Source organism: Prinia subflava, chromosome 1 (assembly GCF_021018805.1).
Source record: "Prinia subflava isolate CZ2003 ecotype Zambia chromosome 1, Cam_Psub_1.2, whole genome shotgun sequence".
In the NCBI taxonomy this organism is placed as follows: Eukaryota; Metazoa; Chordata; class Aves; order Passeriformes; family Cisticolidae; genus Prinia; species Prinia subflava.
Window position 1 is genome coordinate 153,489,434 of NC_086247.1, and position 20,066 is coordinate 153,509,499.

Consider the following 20,066-nt stretch of genomic DNA (forward strand, 5'->3'; position numbering starts at 1 on the left):
TGTGCCCAGACGGTCCCACAGGGTCACCCCCAATGTCACCCACCCCAAGGCCACTCACCAGCCCCAGCTCTGGCACTGCCGAGCGGCTCCGGGATTTATGGAAAGTCCCCAGAAGTGCCACCAGCTGCGGTGACACCGATTGGGCACAGCTGGTGGCTGGGGGGGGCATGGGGACATCAGGGTGACATCTCCCCGTTTCCTGGGAGAGGGTAATGGCATGGGACATCCGGGATCCGGCACGGGGTACGGGGACACGGATGTGGCAGGACAGCGGGTCCTGGTCACGCTCAAGCCCTGTGGCCCCACATCCCTGTCGTGTGTCCCCTTGTGTCCCGCCCGTGTCCACTGTATCGCCCATGCCTCCATGTCCCTGTCCTGTGTCCCCTCACATCTCATGTGTCCCCTCACGTCTCCTGTGTCCCCTCACATCTCCTGTGCCCCTCACGTCTCCTGTGCCCCTCACATCTCCTGTGTCCCCTCACGTCTCCTGTGTCCTCCCAGCCCCATCCCCAGTCCTGTGCTTTCCCGTGTCCTCCCTGTGTCCTCCATGTCCCTGTTTCTGTCCCGTGTCCTTGCCCATTGATCTCCTCGTGTCTCCCTGAGTGTCCCCAAGTCCCCTGCTGTCCCCGTGTCCCTGTCCATGTTCCCCTGTGTCCCTGCCCGTGTCCCTTGCACCCCTCATCCTGTCCCGGAGCCAGCTGTGTCTGTGTGCGTGTCCCCTCCAAGGCACTGGGGTGGAGGACATGGGGACACGGGGGGACACGGGGGACACGGGGGATACGGGGGACACGGGGGGACACGGGGGCACACGGGGGACACGGGTGACACGGGGGACACGGGGGACACGGGGGGACACGGGGGGACACGGGGGAAACGCGGGGACACGGGGGACACGTGGGACACAGGGGCACACGGGGGGACACGGGGGGACACGGGGGCACACGGGGCACACGGGGGACACGGGGGACACGGGGGCACACGGGGCACACGGGGCACATGGGGCACATGGGGCACACGGGGCACACGGGGGCACACGAGGGGACACGAGGGGACACGGGGCACACGGGGCACACGGGGGCACACGGAGGCACACGGGAGCACACGGGGCACACGGGGGACACGGGGGCACACGGGGCACACGGGGGGACACGGGGGACACGGGGCACACGGGGCACACGGGGGGACACGGGGGCACAAGGGGCACACGGGGGACACGGGGCACACGGGGGACACGGGGGACACGGGGCACACGGGGCACACGGGGCACACGGGGGGACACGGGGGGACACGGGGGCACTCGGGGCACACGGGGCACACGGGGGGACACGGGGGGACACGGGGCACACGGGGCACACGGGGGACACGGGGGCACACGGGGCACACGAGGGACACGGGGGGACACGGGGGACACGGGGCACACGGGGGACACGGGGGCACACGGGGCACACGGGGCACACGGGGCACACGGGGGACACGGGGGCACACGGGGCACACGGGGCACACGGGGCACACGGGGCACACGGGGCACACGGCGCCCCGGGGGCGCGGGCACGGGGGCGGTCCCGGCGGGGCGGGGGGACCGGCGGCCACCGCGGGGGGCGGGGCGCGGCGGCGGCGGAGCCGTAGGGCCGGGGAGAGCGGAGGCCACGGGTACGGGCGGGACCGGGAGCGGAGCGGCACCGGCACCGGTACCGGGACCTGGAGCGGCACCGGGACCGGGAGCGGGAGCGGGAGGGCCAGGAAGGGCGGGGGGACCGGCGGGGAGCGGCAGGATGGGAGGGGACGGGAAGGGGAGGCACGGAGGGGACAGCGGGAACAAAAAGGGTTTGGGGGGGCTGAGGGGGCTGAGGGGGCTGGGGCACGGGGGAGGGGGCCCAAAGGGGGCCGGGGGTGCGAAGGGGGCCGGGGTGGGGGTGCGGGGGGGGCCCAGGGCGGACGGAGAGCGGCGGTGGGGTGGCCGTGAGCTCCCGGGGACCGGGACAGGGACACCGCTCCACGGGAACCCCGCGGAGCACCCCAGGGCCCCACGGAACCCCACGAGACCCCCGGGATCCCTGCGAACCCTGTTTGACCCTCTGAATCCCCCCTGGATTGTCCCCGAACCCCTCCGGAGCCCCACGGCCCCACCAGGCAGGGCAGCGTTCACCCCCGCCGTGCCCTGGGTACCGGCCCGGGGGTCCCGAACCCCCCCGGGTGTGCAGGGGGTCCCTAGGTCGGGTCTGGGGGAGCTCACCCCGTGCCCTCCCCACCGCAGGTCCTCCCGTGGCCAAGACGGAGCCGGAGATGGAAGCACCGGGATGCACCGGCTCAGGTGGGGACCGGGGATTCCGGATGGGTCTCAGGTGGGGCCTGCGGGGCCCCGGGATGCTCGGGGCCACCCCTGAACCGGGGAGGGACCTGTCTGTGCCTCTTTGTCCCCCCAGAGTGGCTGGTGGTCCCCAAGGTGGAGGTGACCCCCGAAGGTGACATGGATGATCCAGGGGACGCGGAGCTCCATGACTCAGGTGAGGGACACGGCAGTCACACCGGCACTGCCAGGCAACGCCAGGGCCACACGGTCACTGTCGCCCTGTCCTGGGGCTGGTGGCAGTGCTGGGTCCTTGGGGGACGGTCACCATGTCCCCAGGGCCAATGACTGTGCCAGGCCCTTGAAGTGACGGTCGCCATGTCCCTGGTGCCGTTGGCCTTGAGGGTCACTGTGTCCGGTGCCGGTGGCAGCTCCAGGTCCTGGGGTGACAGGTACCGTGCCCTGGTGCTGGTGGCTGTGCCAGGTCATCCTGGCGTTGGCACGTCCCCCCCGTGTCCCTGCAGGGCAGTGGCTGGTGCGGAAGGTGAAGGTGGAGGAGGACGATGAGGCCGAGGCCTGGGCAGCCGCAGCCGAGGCCCCGCTGGCCCCGCAGCCGCTGCCCGGTGCCGTCCCCCCCCGACCCCGCCGGGACACCGGGATGCGCCGGCGCCTGCAAGGCGGAGGAGCCGTGCCCGGAGGAGCTGGGATACGGAGTGCTGCCGGCCTGGGCGCCGGGGCCGCGCCTGGACGGCCTCGGGATCGGCTTCGAGGCCGGCATCGGGATCAGCGCGGGGACGAACCCCGGCCCCGGCGGGTGCGGGCGCTGCTCACAGCCCGGCCCGCGGCCCTTCTGCTGCCCGCAGTGCGGGAAGGCCTTCGGCAAGAAGGCGCACCTGACGCGGCACCTGCGGGTGCACACGGGCGAGCGGCCCTTCCCCTGCCCGCACTGCGGCCGCCGCTTCCGGCAGCGCATCCACCTGCGCTCGCACCTGCGCACGCACACGGGCGAGCGGCCCTACCCCTGCCCGCGCTGCGCCCGCCGCTTCCGCAAGAAGACGCACCTGGACCGGCACCTGCGCACGCACACCGGCGAGCGCCCGCACCCCTGCCCGCGCTGCGCCCGCCGCTTCGCCCACCGCCAGCACCTCCTGCGCCACCTGCGCCTGCACGGGGACCCCGCGCCGGGCCACGGGTGCCACGGTGGGGACGGGGACGGCCCTGCCGAGGAGAAGCCGCTGCCGTGCCCGGGGTGTGAGATGGGCCTCACCTGGAAGCAGAGCCCGGCGTCGCCCCTGGGGCTGCATGCGGGGCCGGTGCCGGGAGCTGGGAACGGACACCTGGATGAACACCGGGATGGCGACAGGGACGGCCCTGCCGAGGAGAAGCTGCTCATTTGCCCCCAGTGTGGGACCTGCCTCACCTGGAAGCAGAACTCGTCGTCGCACCTGTGGCAGCACCTGGAGAGCCACGGCCTCGGCTGTGCCCAGGACCCCCTGCAGCCCCCACAGGAGCCCGGAGCCCAGGACCCCCAGCACCCCTCACAGGCGCCCACGGCCGAGCGCCCCTTCATGCAGGACCCCCAGCTCCTGTCACAGGTGCCCGGTGCTGACTGCGGCCACGGCTGCGCCCAGGACCCCCAGCCCCTCCTGCAGCCCCCGCAAGCGCCCGGGGCCCAGGGCCACCAGCACCAGCCGCAGGTGCCCGGTGCCAAATGCGGCCAGGGCTGTGCCCAGGACCCCCCGCAGCCGCCGCAGGTGCCCCCTGGCCAGCGCCCCTTCGCCTGCCCGCAGTGCGGGCGCGGCTTCGGGCGCAAGGCGCACCTGGCGCGGCACCTGCTGGTGCACTCGGGCACGCGGCCCCACGCCTGCGCCCGCTGCGGCCGCCGCTTCAGCTCCAAGACGAACCTGGGCCGGCACGAGGCCGTGCACACGGGGCTGCGGCCCCACCGCTGCGCCCGCTGCGGCCGCAGCTTCACCCGCAAAACCCACCTGGAGCGCCACGAGCGCACCCACAGCACCAGGATGGGCACGGCCACAGGCACTGCCGGCACTGGGATGGGCACGGCCACCGCTGGCACTGAGATGGGCACAGCCACCGCCGGCACTGGGATGGGCACGGCCACAGGCACTGCCGGCACTGGGATGGGCACGGCCACCGCCGGCACTGGGATGGGCACAGCCACCGCTGGCACTGAGATGGGCACAGCCACTGCTGGCGCTGGGATGGGCACGGCCACCGCCGGCACTGGGATGGGCACGGCCACCAGCGGCACTGGGATGGGCACGGCCACCGCTGGCACTGAGATGGGCACGGCCACCGCCGGCACTGGGATGGGCATGGCCACCGCCGGCACTGGTATGGGCACGGCCACCGCTGGCACTGGGATGGGCACGGCCACCGCTGGCACTGGGATGGGCACGGCCACCGCTGGCACTGGGATGGGCACGGCCACCACCGGCACTGGGATGGGCACGGCCACCACCAGCACTGGGATGGGCATGGCCACCGCTGGCACTGGGATGGGCACAGCCACCGCCGGCACTGTGATGGGCACGGCCACTGCTGGCGCTGGGATGGGCACAGCCACCGCTGGCGCTGTGATGGGCATAGCCACCACTGCCACTGGCACCAGCATCACCGGGTCCCAGCTGGGCTGGGCAGAGCCCCCCACCCTCTGCCCCTGAACGCCAGGAGGTGCCAGGGGCTCCAGTGGATGCCAGTGGCGGGTCCTTGGCACTGCGGTGTCAGGATGTGCTGGAGGTGCCACGGGCCCTGGTGGCCGCCGGTGGTGATTCCTGGCACGGGTGTGGCGGATTCCCCACTGCTGTATCCTTGGCACTGCACCGGGATGTGCCGGGATGCGCCAGTGCCTCCAGCAGTGCTGGTGGTGACCCCTCAGCAGCGGGATGTGCCGGGGCCCCGGCAGGGGGATCCCACAGGATCCCATGGGATCCTGGCCCATTGTGCCGCCGGCAGTGGTGCAGGAGCAGCCGCCAGAGCGCTGTGGCTGGTGGCGCTGGGAACGCCCCTGTGAGGGACACGGGGGGACCCCAGCCGGGGGACAGGAGCATCAGGAATGAAGCCGAATTGCCAATAAAGCCGTTTTTATGGAACTTTTCGGGAGCCTGGGGGAGTCTGGGGGCGGGCAGGCGGGCCGGGGTCGCGGGGGGCGGGGCCAAGCAGGGGGCGTGGCCGGGTGAGGGGGCGTGGCCGGGTGAGGGGGCGTGGCGCGGCGCGCGAGCGTCCCAGCGGGGCCTGGGCGGTGCCTGGGGTGGGCGGGGCCTCGTCCCCATGGCAACGGGGGCGGGGCCTCGGGGGCCGCCGGGAGCCGCCGTGCGGTGAGAGCGGGGGGGGCGGAGCGGGGTTTGGGGAATTTGGGGGGACCTGGGGGGCACCGGGGGGACGGAGAGGGGCGGGTGGAATGGAGGGGCTCGGGGGGGTCACGGGGGCACCGCGGGGGGACAAGAGAAGGGTCTGGGTGCACCCGGGAAGGTGAACGGGGGGCTCTGTGGGGTCGGGGGCTGTGTCCGGGGGCGATGGGCGGCTCTGGGGTGTAACGGGGGCACCAACGGGGGGAACGGGCAGGCCTGGGGGCACCGGGGGATGGAGCACGGTGGGTCTGGGGGGTGCTGGGGTGAGGGCCATTTGGGGAGCGGGGGCTCTCTGTAGGCTCTGGACCTGTGCCCCATGTTCACCCCAGAAATGCCCCACGCGTGTCCCCTGACCACGCCAACGGCCTTTGGGTCCTACGTGTGTCCCCACACGCCCAAGACCCCCCACATGTGTCCCACATATGTCTCTGCACCCCAGTTCCCGCCCAGATATGTCCCACATGTGTCACGCACCCCAGGCCACCCCATAGCCACCGTGTCCATCCAGAGACACTCCCCAGTGCCACCTGCAGCCCCTTTCCATGCTCAGAACCCCCCGCGGGGATGGAGGGGCATGAGGAGCTGGAGGTGACACCCCCAGATGTGCCCCACATCTCCTTGTGTCCCACACCCCCTGAGGCACATCCTCTGTTCCCCCCAGATGTGCCCCGTGTGTGTCCCTGTGCCCACTCACACCCCACATGTGTCCCCACACCTCAGGGCACCCCACAGGCCGCCCCGGGGGGGTCCCTAGTGCCACCCCAGCCCCTCGGTCCCCCCAGGGCCTCCCCGCAGGGATGGAGGGGCGCGGGGAGGAGGCACCCGAGCCGGAGGTGTCGGAGCCATCGGAGGAGGAGGAGGAGCAGGAGGAGGCGGAGGATGAAGGCTCCGGGGTGCGGGTGACGCCGGCGCTGCTGAAGGCGGCCACGGGCGAGTTCTCTCTGGAGTCCATCCTGCTGCTGCGGCTGCGGGGCCGCGGCATCGCCCACCTGGGCTGCCTGGCCGACTGCTCCAACCTCGAGTGGCTGGACCTGTCCGGCAACGCCATCGCGGGGCTGGCGCCGCTGGCCGCGCTGCGCGCCCTGGCCGTGCTCAACCTGGCCGCCAACCGCGTGGCCAGCGTGGAGCCGCTGCGGGGCTGCCGCAGCCTGCGCCAGCTCAACCTGGCCGGCAACCGCCTGCGCAGCCTGCGCCAGCTGCGCTGCCTGCAGGGCCTGCGGCACCTGGAGAGCCTGCGCCTGCGGGACCCGCGCGGCAACCTGGGCAACCCGCTCTGCGCCGCGCCCGCCTACCGCGCCGCGCTGGCCGCCATGCTGCCCGGCCTCAAGGCCATCGACGGGCAGCGCGTGGCCGGCCGCGGCAGCGAGCTCTTCCGCCTGTGCCGTGAGCTGGACGCCGCGCTGGACGCCGAGGCCGCGCCGGCCGCGCCCGCCGAGCCGCCGCAGCCGTGGGTGCAGGCCGGCTTCTGGGAGCCGCGGCCGGCGCGGCGCAGCGCCGTGCTGGAGGAGGCCACGCGGCAGCTGGGCCAGGCCCTGCGCGAGTGCCGCGAGCTCGGCCGCCGCGCCGACGACTCCATCGCACAGGCCCAGCGCGCGCTCGGCCGCCGCCACCACGGCAACTTCGGCTTCTGAGCGCGCCGGAGCTGCCGGAGACCGCGGCACGGCCGGGACCTGCACTGTCTGAGCTGTGGGACCCCAAAGATGGGACCAGAGAAACCCCACAGCCCAAAGCCACCATCATCTGAGCCACCCCCAAAACGGGGCCAGGAGAACCCCCAGAGCCACGACAGCCTGAGCTGTGGGACCCCGAGACCAGGGCGGGGATACCCCCAGAGGCATCACGAGTGCAGCTCCTTCATCTGAACTGCGAGACCCCAAAACCAGGTCTAGGAGACCGTCAGTGCCACCCCTGCCCAACTTTGTTTTCTTAGCCATAGGACCCCAAAAGTGGATCCAGGAAAGCCCCCAGAGCTCACACTGTCACCTTGAGACCCCCAGAGCCACCACAAGCCTGTCTCCATCTTCTGAGCTGTGAGACCCCCACTCTGGAGATAGGGTACCCCCAGACCCACCACAGCCCATTCCAGGACTATGGGATCCCCCAGTGCCTCCACAGCCCGGCACAGAGAACATCAGAGGGGCCGTGGGGAGCCCAGCCTCGGCTGTGGGACACCTTGGGGACAGGGGACATTGTGGCAATGTGCATTAAACATGTCCAACCCTCCTGTGCCCCTCTCTCCTGCGGCCTCGGGGGTCTCTCCACTCTCAGCCCACACCCATCATGTCCCTGTGTTTCACCCCTGGGGACAAGAGGGGACAGGCAGCGGTGACACAGAGCCCACTCCCCCCCCCAAGGCCCCTCTCTCATCCCTGGGAACAACAGGCGGGGATGGCACGGGTGGTGCCGGGTGGGAATGAGAGCCGTGAGAGCGGAGCCAGCACTGGGTTTACTGGGGAGCGGGGACAGGCGGGAGGGGGGGACACGCCCGGGACCCTCCTGGGTCACAGGCGGCTGCTGGGGGGTGACAAGTGGGGCAGGCCGGGACTGCCGCGGCCGCATCCATCGGTGCCGTGGTGCCTGGAAAAGGGACACAGAGCAGGGGCTGTGATGGGATCCGTGTGTCCCCCTGTGCAGTGTCCCCAGGGGTGTCCCCAGGGGTGTCCCCATACCCACCTAGGCTGGCAGCCCCCGGGAGAAGGCGAACATTCCGGGCAGGTACAGCGTGTCCCCCCCTTTCCCGGCCTCCTCCACCGCCCGGCACTCGGCTTCGTCCCGCTGCCGGATCTCCTGTGGGCACAGCAGGGGCTGGCACCGGGTGGAGACATGGGGGACACGGGGGCACTGGGGGACACTGGGGGCACCTCACCTTGGCTGCCAGGTGGTGGCTGGGGCCACAGTTGTGGTACTTGTCCAGCACCTTGGGGACGTCACTGGTGTCGAACTTGTAGCAGGCCAGGCAGGTCGGCTTCCGCTGGGGACACGATGGGATGTCACCCCCGGGACCCCTGGGGACCCTCTGGCACCAACCACTGTCCCCTCTGTCCCACCCTGGTGCCCACAGCAGCATTATGGGGGGACAGGGGTCTGCGGTGGGCTGAGGGGCTGTGTGACCCCTGGGATGGGGCCCAAGGGATGTGGAAAAGCCAGGGATGGGCCCCAAGGGAGAGGGGACACCCAGGGATGGGCCCCAAGGGAGAGGGGACACCCAGGGATGGGCCCAAGGGAGAGGGGACACCCAGGGATGGGCCCAAGGGAGAGGGGACACCCAGGGATGGGCCCAAGGCAAAGGGGACATTCAGGGATGGGCCCTGTAGGGGGAACGGGCTGAGCCACAAGGGAGGGGGACACTACAGGATATGCCCCAAGGGAGTGGGGATGCGGCCCAGGGGAGAGGGACAGCTTGGAATGTGTCCTGAGGGAGGGGGAGCACTCCAGGATGTGTCCAAGGGAGATGGGAACACCCTGGGATGTGCCCAGGGCAGGAGGGACACCCCGGCCACGTCCCAAGGGTGCCCCCTCACCCGGCTCTCCAGCACCCGGCAGTGCCGCTGCGGCGCGCGCTTCCGACACGCCGTCTGCACCAGGCCCAGGCGGAGCTGCACGAACGTCCCCGAGGGGTCCTCCTGCAGGAATGGGGCTGGCAGTGCGTGGCAGGGCCCTGGAATCCCCCAGAGGGATCCCAACCTCCCGAGGGACTCCCAAACCCCACAGATTCCCATGGAAATACAGCCCCCGGCAAGACCCCAAACCCGAGGAGTGACCTGAAATCCTGAGGGAGACCCTGAACCCCACAGATGCCAACCCCTGAGAGGGACCCCAAAGCTCCCACAGGAACCCCAAATCCCAGGATGGACCCTGGAGCTGGGAGGGATCCTGAATCCTGGAGACCCTCAGGTAAATCCATCCCAGGAATGACCCCAGAGTGACTCCAAGATGGGCAAGTGGCCCAAAGTGGGGAGGTCCCTGGAGTCCTGGCCCTTCCCTGGCACAGGACAGTGTCCAGGGGCACCCCGGGATGGACCCGGCTGTGGGAGCACCGGGATCAACTCGGATCCGTTAATGAATAATCGAGCTCAGCCCGGCCAGCAGGGCCGGTCCCGGGACACCCCTGGACACCCCGGCACCCAGCGCCCGCCTATTCCCTCTGGGACACCCTGATCCCCTCCTCAGCCCTCCCCCTGTTCCCTCTGGGACACCCTGATCCCCTCCCCATTCCTGTGGCCATCCCGGACCCCAATCCTGAACCCCAAACCCCACATCCCAAATTCACCTGCTTGGTGATCCCATCCATCTCCCGTTCCCTCTGGGACATTCCGATCCCCTCCTCAGCCCTCCCTCTGTTCCTCTGGGACACCCCGATCCCCTCCCCATTCCCGCGGTCATCCCAGACCCTGCACCCCGAATCCCAGTCCCGAATCCTGTTGTTGCCACGCTCGATGACCCCGCTCACCACCTGCTCCCTCCAGGACACCCACCCGACCCCCACCCGACCCCTCCCCGTTCTTGGGGCCATCCTGAACCTCAAATCCCAGATCCCAATCCCAATCCCTGTGCATCCCCCTTTGACCCCTTCCTCCGCCTGCTCCTCCTGGACACTCCGACCCCCTCCCCGTTCCCCCCGGGGCACCCCCGCCCCTGCCCGCCCCCTCCCCGTTCCCGTGGCCCGGATCCCGGCTCCCGGTGCCGAATCCCGTTACGCACCCGCTCGATGACCCCGTCCACGTCCCGCTCCTTGAAGAGGAAATGCACATTGCTGCGCCCGTGGAAATATTCCAGCACATCCCGGACCACGCGCCGCTGGAGCGGGGACTGCCCCGCGGCCACCGCGGCCACCGCGGCCGCCGCCAGCGCCAGCGGCAGCCACAGGGACACCGGGAGCCTCATCCCGCCGGGAACGGCCTCACGGATCCAGGGCCGCTGGCGTCGGGCCGGCATGAGCCGATTTCCTGGGATCTGCCCCCAAATCCGCCCCCGGGACGGCCCCGCGGGTGCCCCCCCCACCCCGCGGGCCCGGGAGGAGGGGCTGGGCTGGGCTGGGGGCAGAGACCCCGGAGTGGCGCCATGGGCTGCTGGCAGTGCCACCCTGCCCTCGGGAACACCCCGCAGCGCCAGGAGCCGCTCCCCGGGAACAAGCCCTGGCCCCCGGGAATGGGCGTCAGTCCTCCGGGAACAAACTGCGGCCCCCGGGAATGGGCTCCTGCCTCCCGGGAATGGGCTCCTGCCTCCCGGGAATGAGCTCCTGCCTCCCGGGAATGAGCTCCTGCCTCCCGGGAATGGGCTCCTGTCCCGGGAATGGGCTCCTGCCTCCCGGGAATGGGCTCCTGCCTCCCGGGAATGGGCTCCTGCCTCCCGGGAATGGGCTCCTGCCTCCCGGGAATGAGCTCCTGCCTCCCGGGAATGGGCTCCTGCCTCCCGGGAATGAGCTCCTGCCTCCCGGGAATGAGCTCCTGCCTCCCGGGAATGGGCTCCTGCCTCCCGGGAATGGGCTCCTGCCTCCCGGGAATGGGCTCCTGTCCCGGGAATGGGCTCCTGCCTCCCGGGAATGGGCTCCTGCCTCCCGGGAATGGGCTCCTGCCTCCCGGGAATGAGCTCCTGCAGTCCCCAGGGATGACCATGTCCCACTGGGAATGACATCCTTCCTTCAGGAGCAGGCTCCTGTCCCCAGGAACAAACTCCTGCCCCAGGGAATGGGCTCCTGACTACCGGGAACGGGCCTGTGCTCCCCAGGAATGGATCCTGCCCACCGGGAGTGTTGTCACGTCCCACCGAGAATGACATCCTGCCCCCAGGAACAAACTCCTGATCCGGGCACGGGCTCCTGTCCCCCAGGAATGGCTCCTGCCCAGCCACGGGTGACCTCTGGCCCCAGAGGGTGTCCCTGGAATGAGATCCTGCCCCCGGGAATGGGGGTGTCTCTGGAACGAGATCCTGCCCCCGGGAATGGGCTCCAGAGCCTGGGAACAGCCTCCTGCACTTCCCGGCCATCCCCGTGCCGGGGGTCCCCTGCCGGGAGCAGGAGGAGGAGTATGGGGGAAGGGGGTGATGAAGGCCGAGGGTTTGGGGAGCGACATCCGGAGGTATGGGGGGCACGGGGCAGCACCGGGGGGCACGGGTGGCACGGGGGAAGACTGGGGGGTTACTGGGAGGCACTGGGACTGTACTGGCGGACACTGGGGGACATTGGGGGACACTGGGGGGCACTGAGGGACAGTGGGGGGACAGTGAAGGACATGGGGGGATATTGAGGAGACATTAAGTGACAATGGGGGGGACACTGAGGGGACACTGGGGGACACTGAGGGGACACTGAGGGACACTTGGGGGACACTGGGGGATATTGAGGAGACATTAAGTGACAGTGGGGGGGACACTGAGGGGACATTGAGGGGACACTGGGGGACACTGAGGGGATACTGAGGGACAGTTGGGGGACACTGAGGGACAGTTGAGTGACACTGGGGGATATTGAGGGGACACTGGGGGGCACTGAGGGGACACTGAGGGACACTAGGGGGACACTGAGGGGACACTGGGGGACACTGAGGGGACACTGAGGGACAGTGGGGGGACACTGAGGGGACACTGAGGGACACTTGGGGGACACTGGGGGGCGGGGTCTCCCCGGCCCCGCCCATCCCCTCGCGGCTGTGCTGTCCCGCGGCGCCGACAGGGGGCGCTGCCCTCCGGCCCCGCCCCCCGACCCGGAACGGGGCGCGGCCGGACGCGGCCGCTGTGACACCATTACGTCACCAACGCGCTGACGTCACCGCGCGCGTGACGTCACGGCGTCGCGGGGCAGCGGCCGCCCGTGAGTTTCCCCGGGAGGGTGCCGCGGGTCGCGGTCGCGTGTTCGGGGGCCCGGGGGGCGCGGACGGGGCGGGCCGGGGCGGGCCGGGCTCGGCGGGGCTCGGGGTGCCCGCGGCGTGCGGGGGGCACGGGGCCCGGGGGTCTCAGGGGGTGTTTGGGGTGGCAGGAGCTGTTGGAGTCTCGGGGGGGACACCCGCGGCGGCGGCGGCTCCGGGGCTCCGCAGCAGCGCGCTGGTGCCGAAGCGCACGGGGGTCACTGCGGCCCCCGGGGCGCGGCCAGCACCCAGGACAGCCGGGATCCCCGGGCACCGGGAGCTCCGCGGGAGCCGGCGGGCACGGGGAAATCCGCACCCCCGGGCTGATCCCGGCCCTGGGGCTGATCCCTGCCCCCGGGGCTGATCCCGGCCCCCGGGGCTGTTCCCGGCCCCCGGGCTGATCCCGGCCCCGGGGCTGTTCCCGGCTGGTGAGATGATTCCGTGCCGGGGCTCCTCCCAAGCCCCAGGGCTATTCCTCACTGCCAAGGCGAGGCCGTGATTCCTGGCTCCCGAGGCTATTCCCGGTTCTCCAGGCGCTGCTGTGCCGGAGCTATTCCTGACTACGGAGCTGTTCCCAGCTCCCGGGGCCATTTCCAGATCCCGGGAGTATTCCCAGGTCCCAGAGCTGTTCCTGACTGCAAAGCTGTTCCCAGCTCTCGGGAGTATTCCCGGCTCCCGGGATCGTTCCCGGCTCCCGGGCCTATTCCCAACTGCGGAGCTGTTCCCGGCTCCTGGGGCCATTCCCGGTTCCCGGGGCCGTTCCCGGTTCCCGTGGCCGTTCCCGGCTCTCGTGGCCGTTCCTGGCTCCCGGGGGTATTCCCGGTTCCCAGGTCCATTCCCGGCTCCCGGGTCCATTCCCGGTTCCCGTGGCTGTTCCCGGTTCCCGTGGCCGTTCCCGGCTCCCGGGTCCATTCCCGGTTCCCGGGCCGTTCCCGGTTCCCGGCCGGACAAGCCGGTGCCGTGCCGGGGCCGTTCCCTGCTCTCCCCGCTGTCGCTCCGCTCGCTCCCGTCTGATCCATCCCAGCCCGTCCCCTCCGCTCCCGCCCCGAACTACAACTCCCAGCGCTCCCGGCTCTCCGCTCACAGCCGGATCCGGCCCCGCTCGGCGCCTTCCGCACCCCAAATTCCGGGGGGAGGAGGAGGAGGAGGAGGCCGGGGGGGCCGAGGCCGCCGCAGCCGCCGGGACCGCCGCGCTTCTCGGGCCTGGTTCCGCCGCCCTTCCCGCCCCGTCCCCGCCGCCCTCCCCGCTCCCATCCCTGCCCTCTCCCGCTCACATCCCGGCTCTCCCGCTCTCCAGGACACCGCCGCGGCCATTTGAGGGAGTCGGTGCGGAAGGAGGCCAGGACCAGGCCGGGAAGCGCCGGGAAGGAGCGGGAAGGAGCCCGAGGAGGCCGGGAGGAGGCTCCGGGGGAGCCATGTCCGCGGGGGGCGCGCCCCAGGTACGCGCGGGGCTCCGGGGCATTCCCGGGGCACTCCCGGGGCATTCCCGGGGGATCCCCGCTGCTCCATCCCCCGCGGGGATTCCTGGGGGGATTTCCGCGGCCGGGGGCTTTTCCGATGATTTTTTCCTCAGCCCCTGGAGCCCCCCGAGAGTTTTTCCTGGAAATTGGTGCATTGGGAAGTCCCGGAGCGCGGGGGGCCCCACCCTGCCGGCCCTGCCTCCGCCGCGCTCCGGGGCTTTGGGGACAGCCGAGGAATTCGGGAGGGCACGGGGGGCTTGGGGCGGGTTCAGTGTCCCCGGACAAGCGGGACCGGCTCCGCAGGAAGGGGTCCTCCCTCCGCGGCTCCTGGCTGGAAAAGGAGCTGCTCTGGGGGTGGGCAGCAAGTCACGGATCTGGTTTGGAGGAGCGGGGTTGGGCATCTGTTTTGGGGAGCAAGGATCTTGTTTGGGGAGGAGGGATCCGCTGGGGAGGCAGGGGTTTGGTCTGGAGGGTAGGGCTGTAATCTGGGGCAGCAGGGATCTGGATTGGGGAGCAGGGATGCAGGCTCCATCCTGGAGCAAGGAACCCAGACCTCATGGTTGGGATGCAGGAATAGGGGTGTGATCTCCCTTGGCCTGTGGCCAAACCCGGGGAAAGGTCCCCAAACATCCCAAAACGACCCAAATGGCCCCAAAATGCTGCTGAGCTGCTGCCCCCTCCGCAGCCCGCCCACACCCTGGATCTGCTCCCGTATTCCCGGCTGAGCCCGGCGCCGCGGGCCGGATCCCAGCTGGATGCGGTCGGCGCCGAGATCCCGTCGGATCCCTGCACAGGTGAGTGGGGGGGACACCCTGGGGTGGGGGCTGGAATTTTCCAGAGCTCGGTGCATTTTTGTGGGAACTTTGAACTGGGATGATGAAAGCGTTCTGGGGATTCCCGGGGATGGGAGGGGCTGCAGGACGAACCCACAGCCCAGGAGTGGCTCCGTGCCACCTCTCCTGGTTTTCGAGGAGCGGCTCCAGCCCCCACTGCCAGAGCCTGGTTCTCCGGGAGCAGCTCGGTGTGGGGTTCCCAGCTCTCCCGGAGGAGTTCCGTCCCTGATCCTGGCTCTGTGTTCCCCCAGGGTACCGGTTCTTTAAGCCAGGGGGTTTGTTCGGGATGAAGCCGCCGGAGGAGCCCTTCGGAGCGGCGCGGACGGGCCCGGAGGATTCCAAGGCGCTGGGCAGCCCCTGCGCCGGTGAGTCCAGCTCTGTGGGAGTGGGGAGCGGTGGGACTGGGGGCTGGGAGGCTTTGGGGGCATTCTGGGCCACTTTAGAACATTTGGGGGCCAGTTAGGGGCTGTTCTGGGCCAGTTTGGACCAGTTTAAAGGCCTTTTTCCACCATTTTGGGCCAGCTTTCAGCCATTTTGGAAACATTATGGGTCAGTTCATAGCCGTTTATTCCCGATTTATGGCAATTCAAAGCCAGTTTGTGGCCTTTGTGGGCCAGTTTTGTGAGCCAGTTTTGGCCATTTTAGATCAGTTTTTGCCATTCTGAGCCAGTTTGGACCATTTTGGACCTGAGTGTCACAAACTGGGGGGTTTGGGGGCCCTTTGGGAGGGGCACAGACCAGGAGAGTCCTGGGGAGTTGGGGCCCTTTGGGGTGTCCCAGGTCCCCACAGCTCAGCGGTGAGGGGCCCAGAAGGAAGGGGGGGCTGGACCCGGGCCCTCCCCGCTCGGGACAGCCCAGAGTTCTCCGGGAGCCGGGATAACGCCGGCATCTCTCCGGTGCAGTGGAGCCCGGGCGGGTGAGCAAGGTGGAACCCGAGGAGAAGCCCGGGATTGGCGCCGGCGCCCTGGAGCTGTTTCCGGCCGCGGGCGGCAGCTCCGGCCGCTGGTTCCCCGGCGGGCAGCGCGGCCCCGAGCCCCCCCGGGACCCCCCGGCGCCCCGCGGCGGCTGCTGGGGGGCCCAGGGGGGCGTCCCCGGCCCCTTCCGCTGCGGCCAGTGCGGGAAGGGCTTCCGGCAGAAGCAGAGCCTGGTGACGCACGAGCGCATCCACACCGGGGAGAAACCGTTCCGCTGCGGGGACTGCGGCAAGAGCTTCAGCCAGCGGCCCAACCTGCTGACGCACCGGCGCGTGCACACGGGCGAGCGGCCCTTCCCCTGCGCGCAGTGCGGCAAGAGCTTCTCGCAGAAGGCCAACCTGCTGGCGCACCAGCGCATCCACGGCGCCCACCCCGACGAGGGCAAGGCGCGGGTGCGGGCGCCGGCGCGGGGCTGCCCCGAGGACGCGCCCTTCGTGTGCCCCGAGTGCGGGAAGAGCTTCCGGCAGAAGCCCAACCTCATCACGCACCGGCGCATCCACACGGGCGAGCGGCCCTTCTCCTGCTTCCTGTGCGGCCGCAGCTTCAACCAGAAAACCAACCTGGTGACGCACTACCGGGTGCACACAGGTGAGCGGCCCTTCGCCTGCGCCCAGTGCGGCAAGCGCTTCACCCAGAAAACCAACCTGGTCACGCACCAGAGCACCCACACCGACCTGCGCCCCTTCCCCTGCGCCCAGTGCCACAAGTGCTTCAAGGACAAGGTGTCCCTCAAGGCCCACCAGAAGACGCACATCCCCCGCCAGCGCCGCTGCCCCGCGCGCGGCCCGGCCCCCGCCGCGCCCTTCGGGGCCGCGCCCGCCCTGCTGCCCCCCGCGCCCGCCCCGCAGGACCCCGCCCCCTTCGCCCCGCTCCCGCCCGCCCCGAAGCTCCCCGAGGGCGCCGAGCTGTTCCCCGGCCCCGAGAAGGGCTTCCCCCCCCCGGCCCCGGGCGAGCCCTCCTTCCCCTGCGCCCACTGCGGCGACGGCTTCTGCCCCAAGGTGCCCCTGCTGCGGCCCCCCGAGGCGCCCGCCGCGCCCTTTGCCCCCGGCCCTCCCCTCCTGGGGCCCCTGGGGGCGCAGCCGGGGCCGGGGGACGCTGCGGCCCCCCCAGAGAAGCCCTTCATCTGCAACCAGTGCGGGAACAGCTTCGGGCTGTGGCTGGCCCTCGTCGCTCACCAGAAGAGCCACGCGGGGCACAAGCCGTGCCCCGGCGCCCCCCCCGCCGAGCCGGGCGCCGAGCAGCCCCCCGGGTCCCCCCCGGCGCGGGCGGGCGAGGGCCGGCCCTGGCCGTGCCCCGAGTGCGGGCGCGGCCTGGCGCAGTGCGAGCGGCTGCCGCGGCACGGGCACGGCGCCGGCGGGCGCGGCCCCTTCCGCTGCGACACCTGCGGCAAGCGCTTCAGCCTCAAAACCAACCTGGCCACCCACCAGCGCATCCACACAGGTGAGCGGCCCTTCACCTGCGGCGTCTGCGGCCGCCGCTTCAACCAGAAGGGCAACCTGGTGACGCACTACCGGGTGCACACGGGCGAGCGCCCCTTCGCCTGCGCCCAGTGCGGGAAGCGCTTCGCGCAGAAGCCCAACCTGCTGGCACACCAGAAGACGCACCTGGGCCGCCAGCCCTTCACCTGCCTCGAGTGCCCCAAGCGCTTCAAGAGCAAACTGTCCCTGCGGGTGCACCAGCGGGTGCACACCGGGACCCCCGGCGCGGCCCCCGGCGCCCTGGACCCCGCCGGGAGCCCCTTCCCCTGCGCGCTCTGCGGGGAGGCCTGCGCAGAGCACGGGGGGCTCCGGCCGGGCCACGGCGGCGGCGAGCGGCCGCACGCCTGTGCCGAGCAGCTGCACGCCTGCGCCAAGTGTCCCCACGCCTGCGCCGAGCGCACCCACGCCTGCGCCGAGCGTCCCCACGGCTGCGCCGAGCGGCTCCACACCTGCGCCGAGCAGCGCCGCACCTGCACGGAGCATCCTCACGCCTGTACGGAGCATCCTCACGCCTGTACGGAGCATCCTCACTGCGCGGAGAATCCTCACGCCTGCGAGCGACCCCACACCTGCGGGCAGCCGCACCCCTGCGCCGAGCGGCCGCACCCCTGCGCCGAATGTCCGCACCCCTGCGAGCAGCCCCACGCCTGCACCAAGCGGCCCCACACGTGCGAGCAGCCCCACGCGTGTGCCGAGCACCCGCACGCCTGTGCCGAGCACCCCCACCCCTGTGAGCGGCCCCACCCCTGCGAGCGGCCCCACGCGTGTGCCGAGCAGCCCCGCGCCTGCCCCGAGCAGCCCCACGCGTGCGCCGAGTGTCCCCACGCGTGCGCCGAGTGTCCCCACGCGTGCTCCGAGTGTCCCCACGGCTGCGCCGACCGGCCCCACGCGTGCGCCGAGTGCGGGAAGCGGTTCCGGCAGAAGGTGAACCTGGCCGTGCACCTGCGGACGCACACCGGGGAGCGGCCGTTCCGCTGCGCCGACTGCGGCAAGGGCTTCAGCCAGAAGGCTCACCTGCTGCGGCACCGCCGCACCCACGGCGCCGGCCTGGCCCCGCCCTGCACCGCCGGGGACCCGCTGGGCAAGGGCCCCGAGCCCCCCGCGCTGCTGCTGCCGCCCTGCTCCCGCGGGGCGCCCCCGGCGCGCCCCGACAGCCCCTCGGGCGCTGCCGACATCCTGCTGCAGCTGATGCAGGACGAGCCCCCGCCCGGCCCCGGCGCCGCCCCGGCCCCGGTGCCCCCCTGTAAGTGCCCCGGGGGGGGCCCGAGCCCCCGGGCGCCGGGGATGCCCCCCCCGTGCTGCTGCGCCGCCTGCCTGGCCCCGCGCCCTCCCGAGCCCCTCCGCGGGCAGCTCTGGGCCAAGGCCGGGGGCTGCGCCCGGGCCTTCGAGGAGAAGCGAGTGCCGGGAGCGCCGGGAGTGCCGGGAGCGCCGGGAGTGCCGGGAGCACCGGGAGTGCCAGGAGTGCCAGGAGCACCGGAGCGGGAGTGCCCCGAGGAGAAACCAGCCCCGTGTCCCGGCTGCCTGTGAGCCCCGCGCTGAGACCCCTGCGCCAGGACCCTGCCCCACCCCGGCTGCCTGTGATCCCCACACTGAGCCCCCACCATGACCCCCAGCACGGGCCGGCCCTCGGCTCCCGTGCCCGCCCGCAGGGAGGATGGAGCTGAGGGGACGGAGCCGAGGGGACGGAGCCCCGTGGTGGTGCCAAGGTGACACCGCCGGCCCGATCCAGCACTGGGACTTGGAGCAGCCTCCAGCAGCGGCTGTGGGGCGAAGCTGAGCCAGGCTGGGACATGGCACGTTGCTGCCTTGGGAGGACACCAGAGCGCTGGAGGAGACAGCGCTGGACCCTCATCTGCTGTGTTGGCTCCAGCCACACAGACCAGGAAGAGCTGGACACAGTGGAGCTGCGTCCACTGGAGCCAGACTTGAGACAAGAGGGGTCCTCAAGGGCTCTCTCTGCTTCCAGAACGTTCTACCCTGTTGCGGTCTGGGTGGCATTCCCCAAGGACACGGTTGGGACGGGAACGCTGGGGCCTGTCCCACTGCGGGATGATCTCCTGGGATCCCCAGTGCAGCTCCACACTGGGAAAAGAGCCAGGAACAGGCCCGGAAGGGCTCAGCTCTGCTTTCAGAAGGGCCCCGGAGACGCCTCCGGTGCCAGGGGGATGGGGACAGCTTGTGCTTGTGCTTGCTCTGGATAACCGCGCGCTTTGGGACGCAATATTCCGCTTTTGGGATGGGGGATGCGGGGGCCGCTGGGCCGGAGCTGGAGGAGTGGTGGAGGAGGGGGGCCCGTGGAGGTTCCAGCGGCGCAGAGGGCACGGGGTGCTTTGCTGGGCTTTGTGCGGTGTCTGTGTGTCCCCCTGGGGGACAGAGCCGGGGACACACGGCCTCGGGCACAGCTTTGGCCACAGACACCGCTGGGAGCTGCCACTGCTTCATCCCAAAGGGAATCGCATCCTCGGACGGGACCGACACCGGGACAGCCCCCTGGAGCCCGGCCGGGCAGGGGCCCGCTCCAGCCCCCCTCCCCAGCTCTGCTCTCTGCAATTCTATTTTTTGAGGTTATTTAAAATAAAAGCTTCTGATGGCTCTGGGGCTCCAGGTTCTCTCTCTGGGGCTGGGTGGGACACAGGGATCTCTCTGGAGCCTCAGTCCTGGCCTGAGCTCTGGGAAAGGCTCTGCCCTCCGGCCTGTGGCCAAGGGGCCACCAGGACAGTGCCAGTGTCAGTGACTGTGCCAATGCCAGTGCCAGTACCAGTGCCAGTACCAGTGACAGTGACAGTGACAGTACCAGTGCCAATGCCAGTACCAGTGACAG

The 20,066-nt window shown here is 71.0% G+C and overlaps 3 protein-coding genes across 3 annotated transcripts; 2 read left to right on the top strand and 1 right to left on the bottom strand.

Annotated features, from left to right (window-relative positions):
- Window positions 1-1,600: 1,600 nt before the first annotated feature.
- On the top strand, window positions 1,601-19,837 carry LOC134548321 (uncharacterized). The gene is given in 12 exon segments (XM_063393025.1): window positions 1,601-1,688; window positions 2,255-2,311; window positions 2,424-2,504; window positions 2,812-2,918; window positions 2,920-4,963; window positions 6,454-7,272; window positions 10,191-10,812; window positions 12,999-13,706; window positions 13,798-13,939; window positions 14,646-14,754; window positions 15,045-15,158; window positions 15,696-19,837. Coding segments are annotated over 11 exon segments (7,851 nt in total). The 5' UTR covers window positions 1,601-1,688; window positions 2,255-2,283; the 3' UTR covers window positions 18,773-19,837.
- Window positions 5,567-7,880, top strand: LOC134561348 (leucine-rich repeat-containing protein 61-like). The gene is made up of 2 exons (XM_063418259.1): window positions 5,567-5,625; window positions 6,379-7,880. Exon 2 carries the CDS (start codon window positions 6,456-6,458, stop codon window positions 7,287-7,289), a length of 834 nt encoding a protein of 277 aa, XP_063274329.1. The 5' UTR covers window positions 5,567-5,625; window positions 6,379-6,455; the 3' UTR covers window positions 7,290-7,880.
- Window positions 8,087-10,852, bottom strand: RARRES2 (retinoic acid receptor responder 2). Its single transcript, XM_063418247.1, has 5 exons — window positions 10,360-10,852; window positions 9,180-9,281; window positions 8,525-8,629; window positions 8,332-8,445; window positions 8,087-8,235 (listed from the first exon to the last, which is right to left on the bottom strand). Exons 1-4 carry the CDS (start codon window positions 10,591-10,593, stop codon window positions 8,332-8,334), a joined length of 555 nt encoding a protein of 184 aa, XP_063274317.1. The 5' UTR covers window positions 10,594-10,852; the 3' UTR covers window positions 8,087-8,235.
- Window positions 19,838-20,066: the final 229 nt, after the last annotated feature.

Excerpts from the sequence above, each read along its gene's own strand:
- RARRES2 (XM_063418247.1), bottom strand. The coding sequence starts at position 10,593 with ATGCCGGCCCGACGCCAGCGGCCCTGGATCCGTGAGGCCGTTCCCGGC. Across the intron at positions 8,630-9,179 it reads GCCGGGTGCTGGAGAGCCGG|CGGAAGCCGACCTGCCTGGC; the intron begins GTGAGGGGGCAC and ends TCGTGTCCCCAG. Across the intron at positions 8,446-8,524 it reads GCCACCACCTGGCAGCCAAG|GAGATCCGGCAGCGGGACGA; the intron begins GTGAGGTGCCCC and ends CTGTGCCCACAG.
- LOC134561348 (XM_063418259.1), top strand. The coding sequence starts at position 6,456 with ATGGAGGGGCGCGGGGAGGAGGCACCCGAGCCGGAGGTGTCGGAGCCA.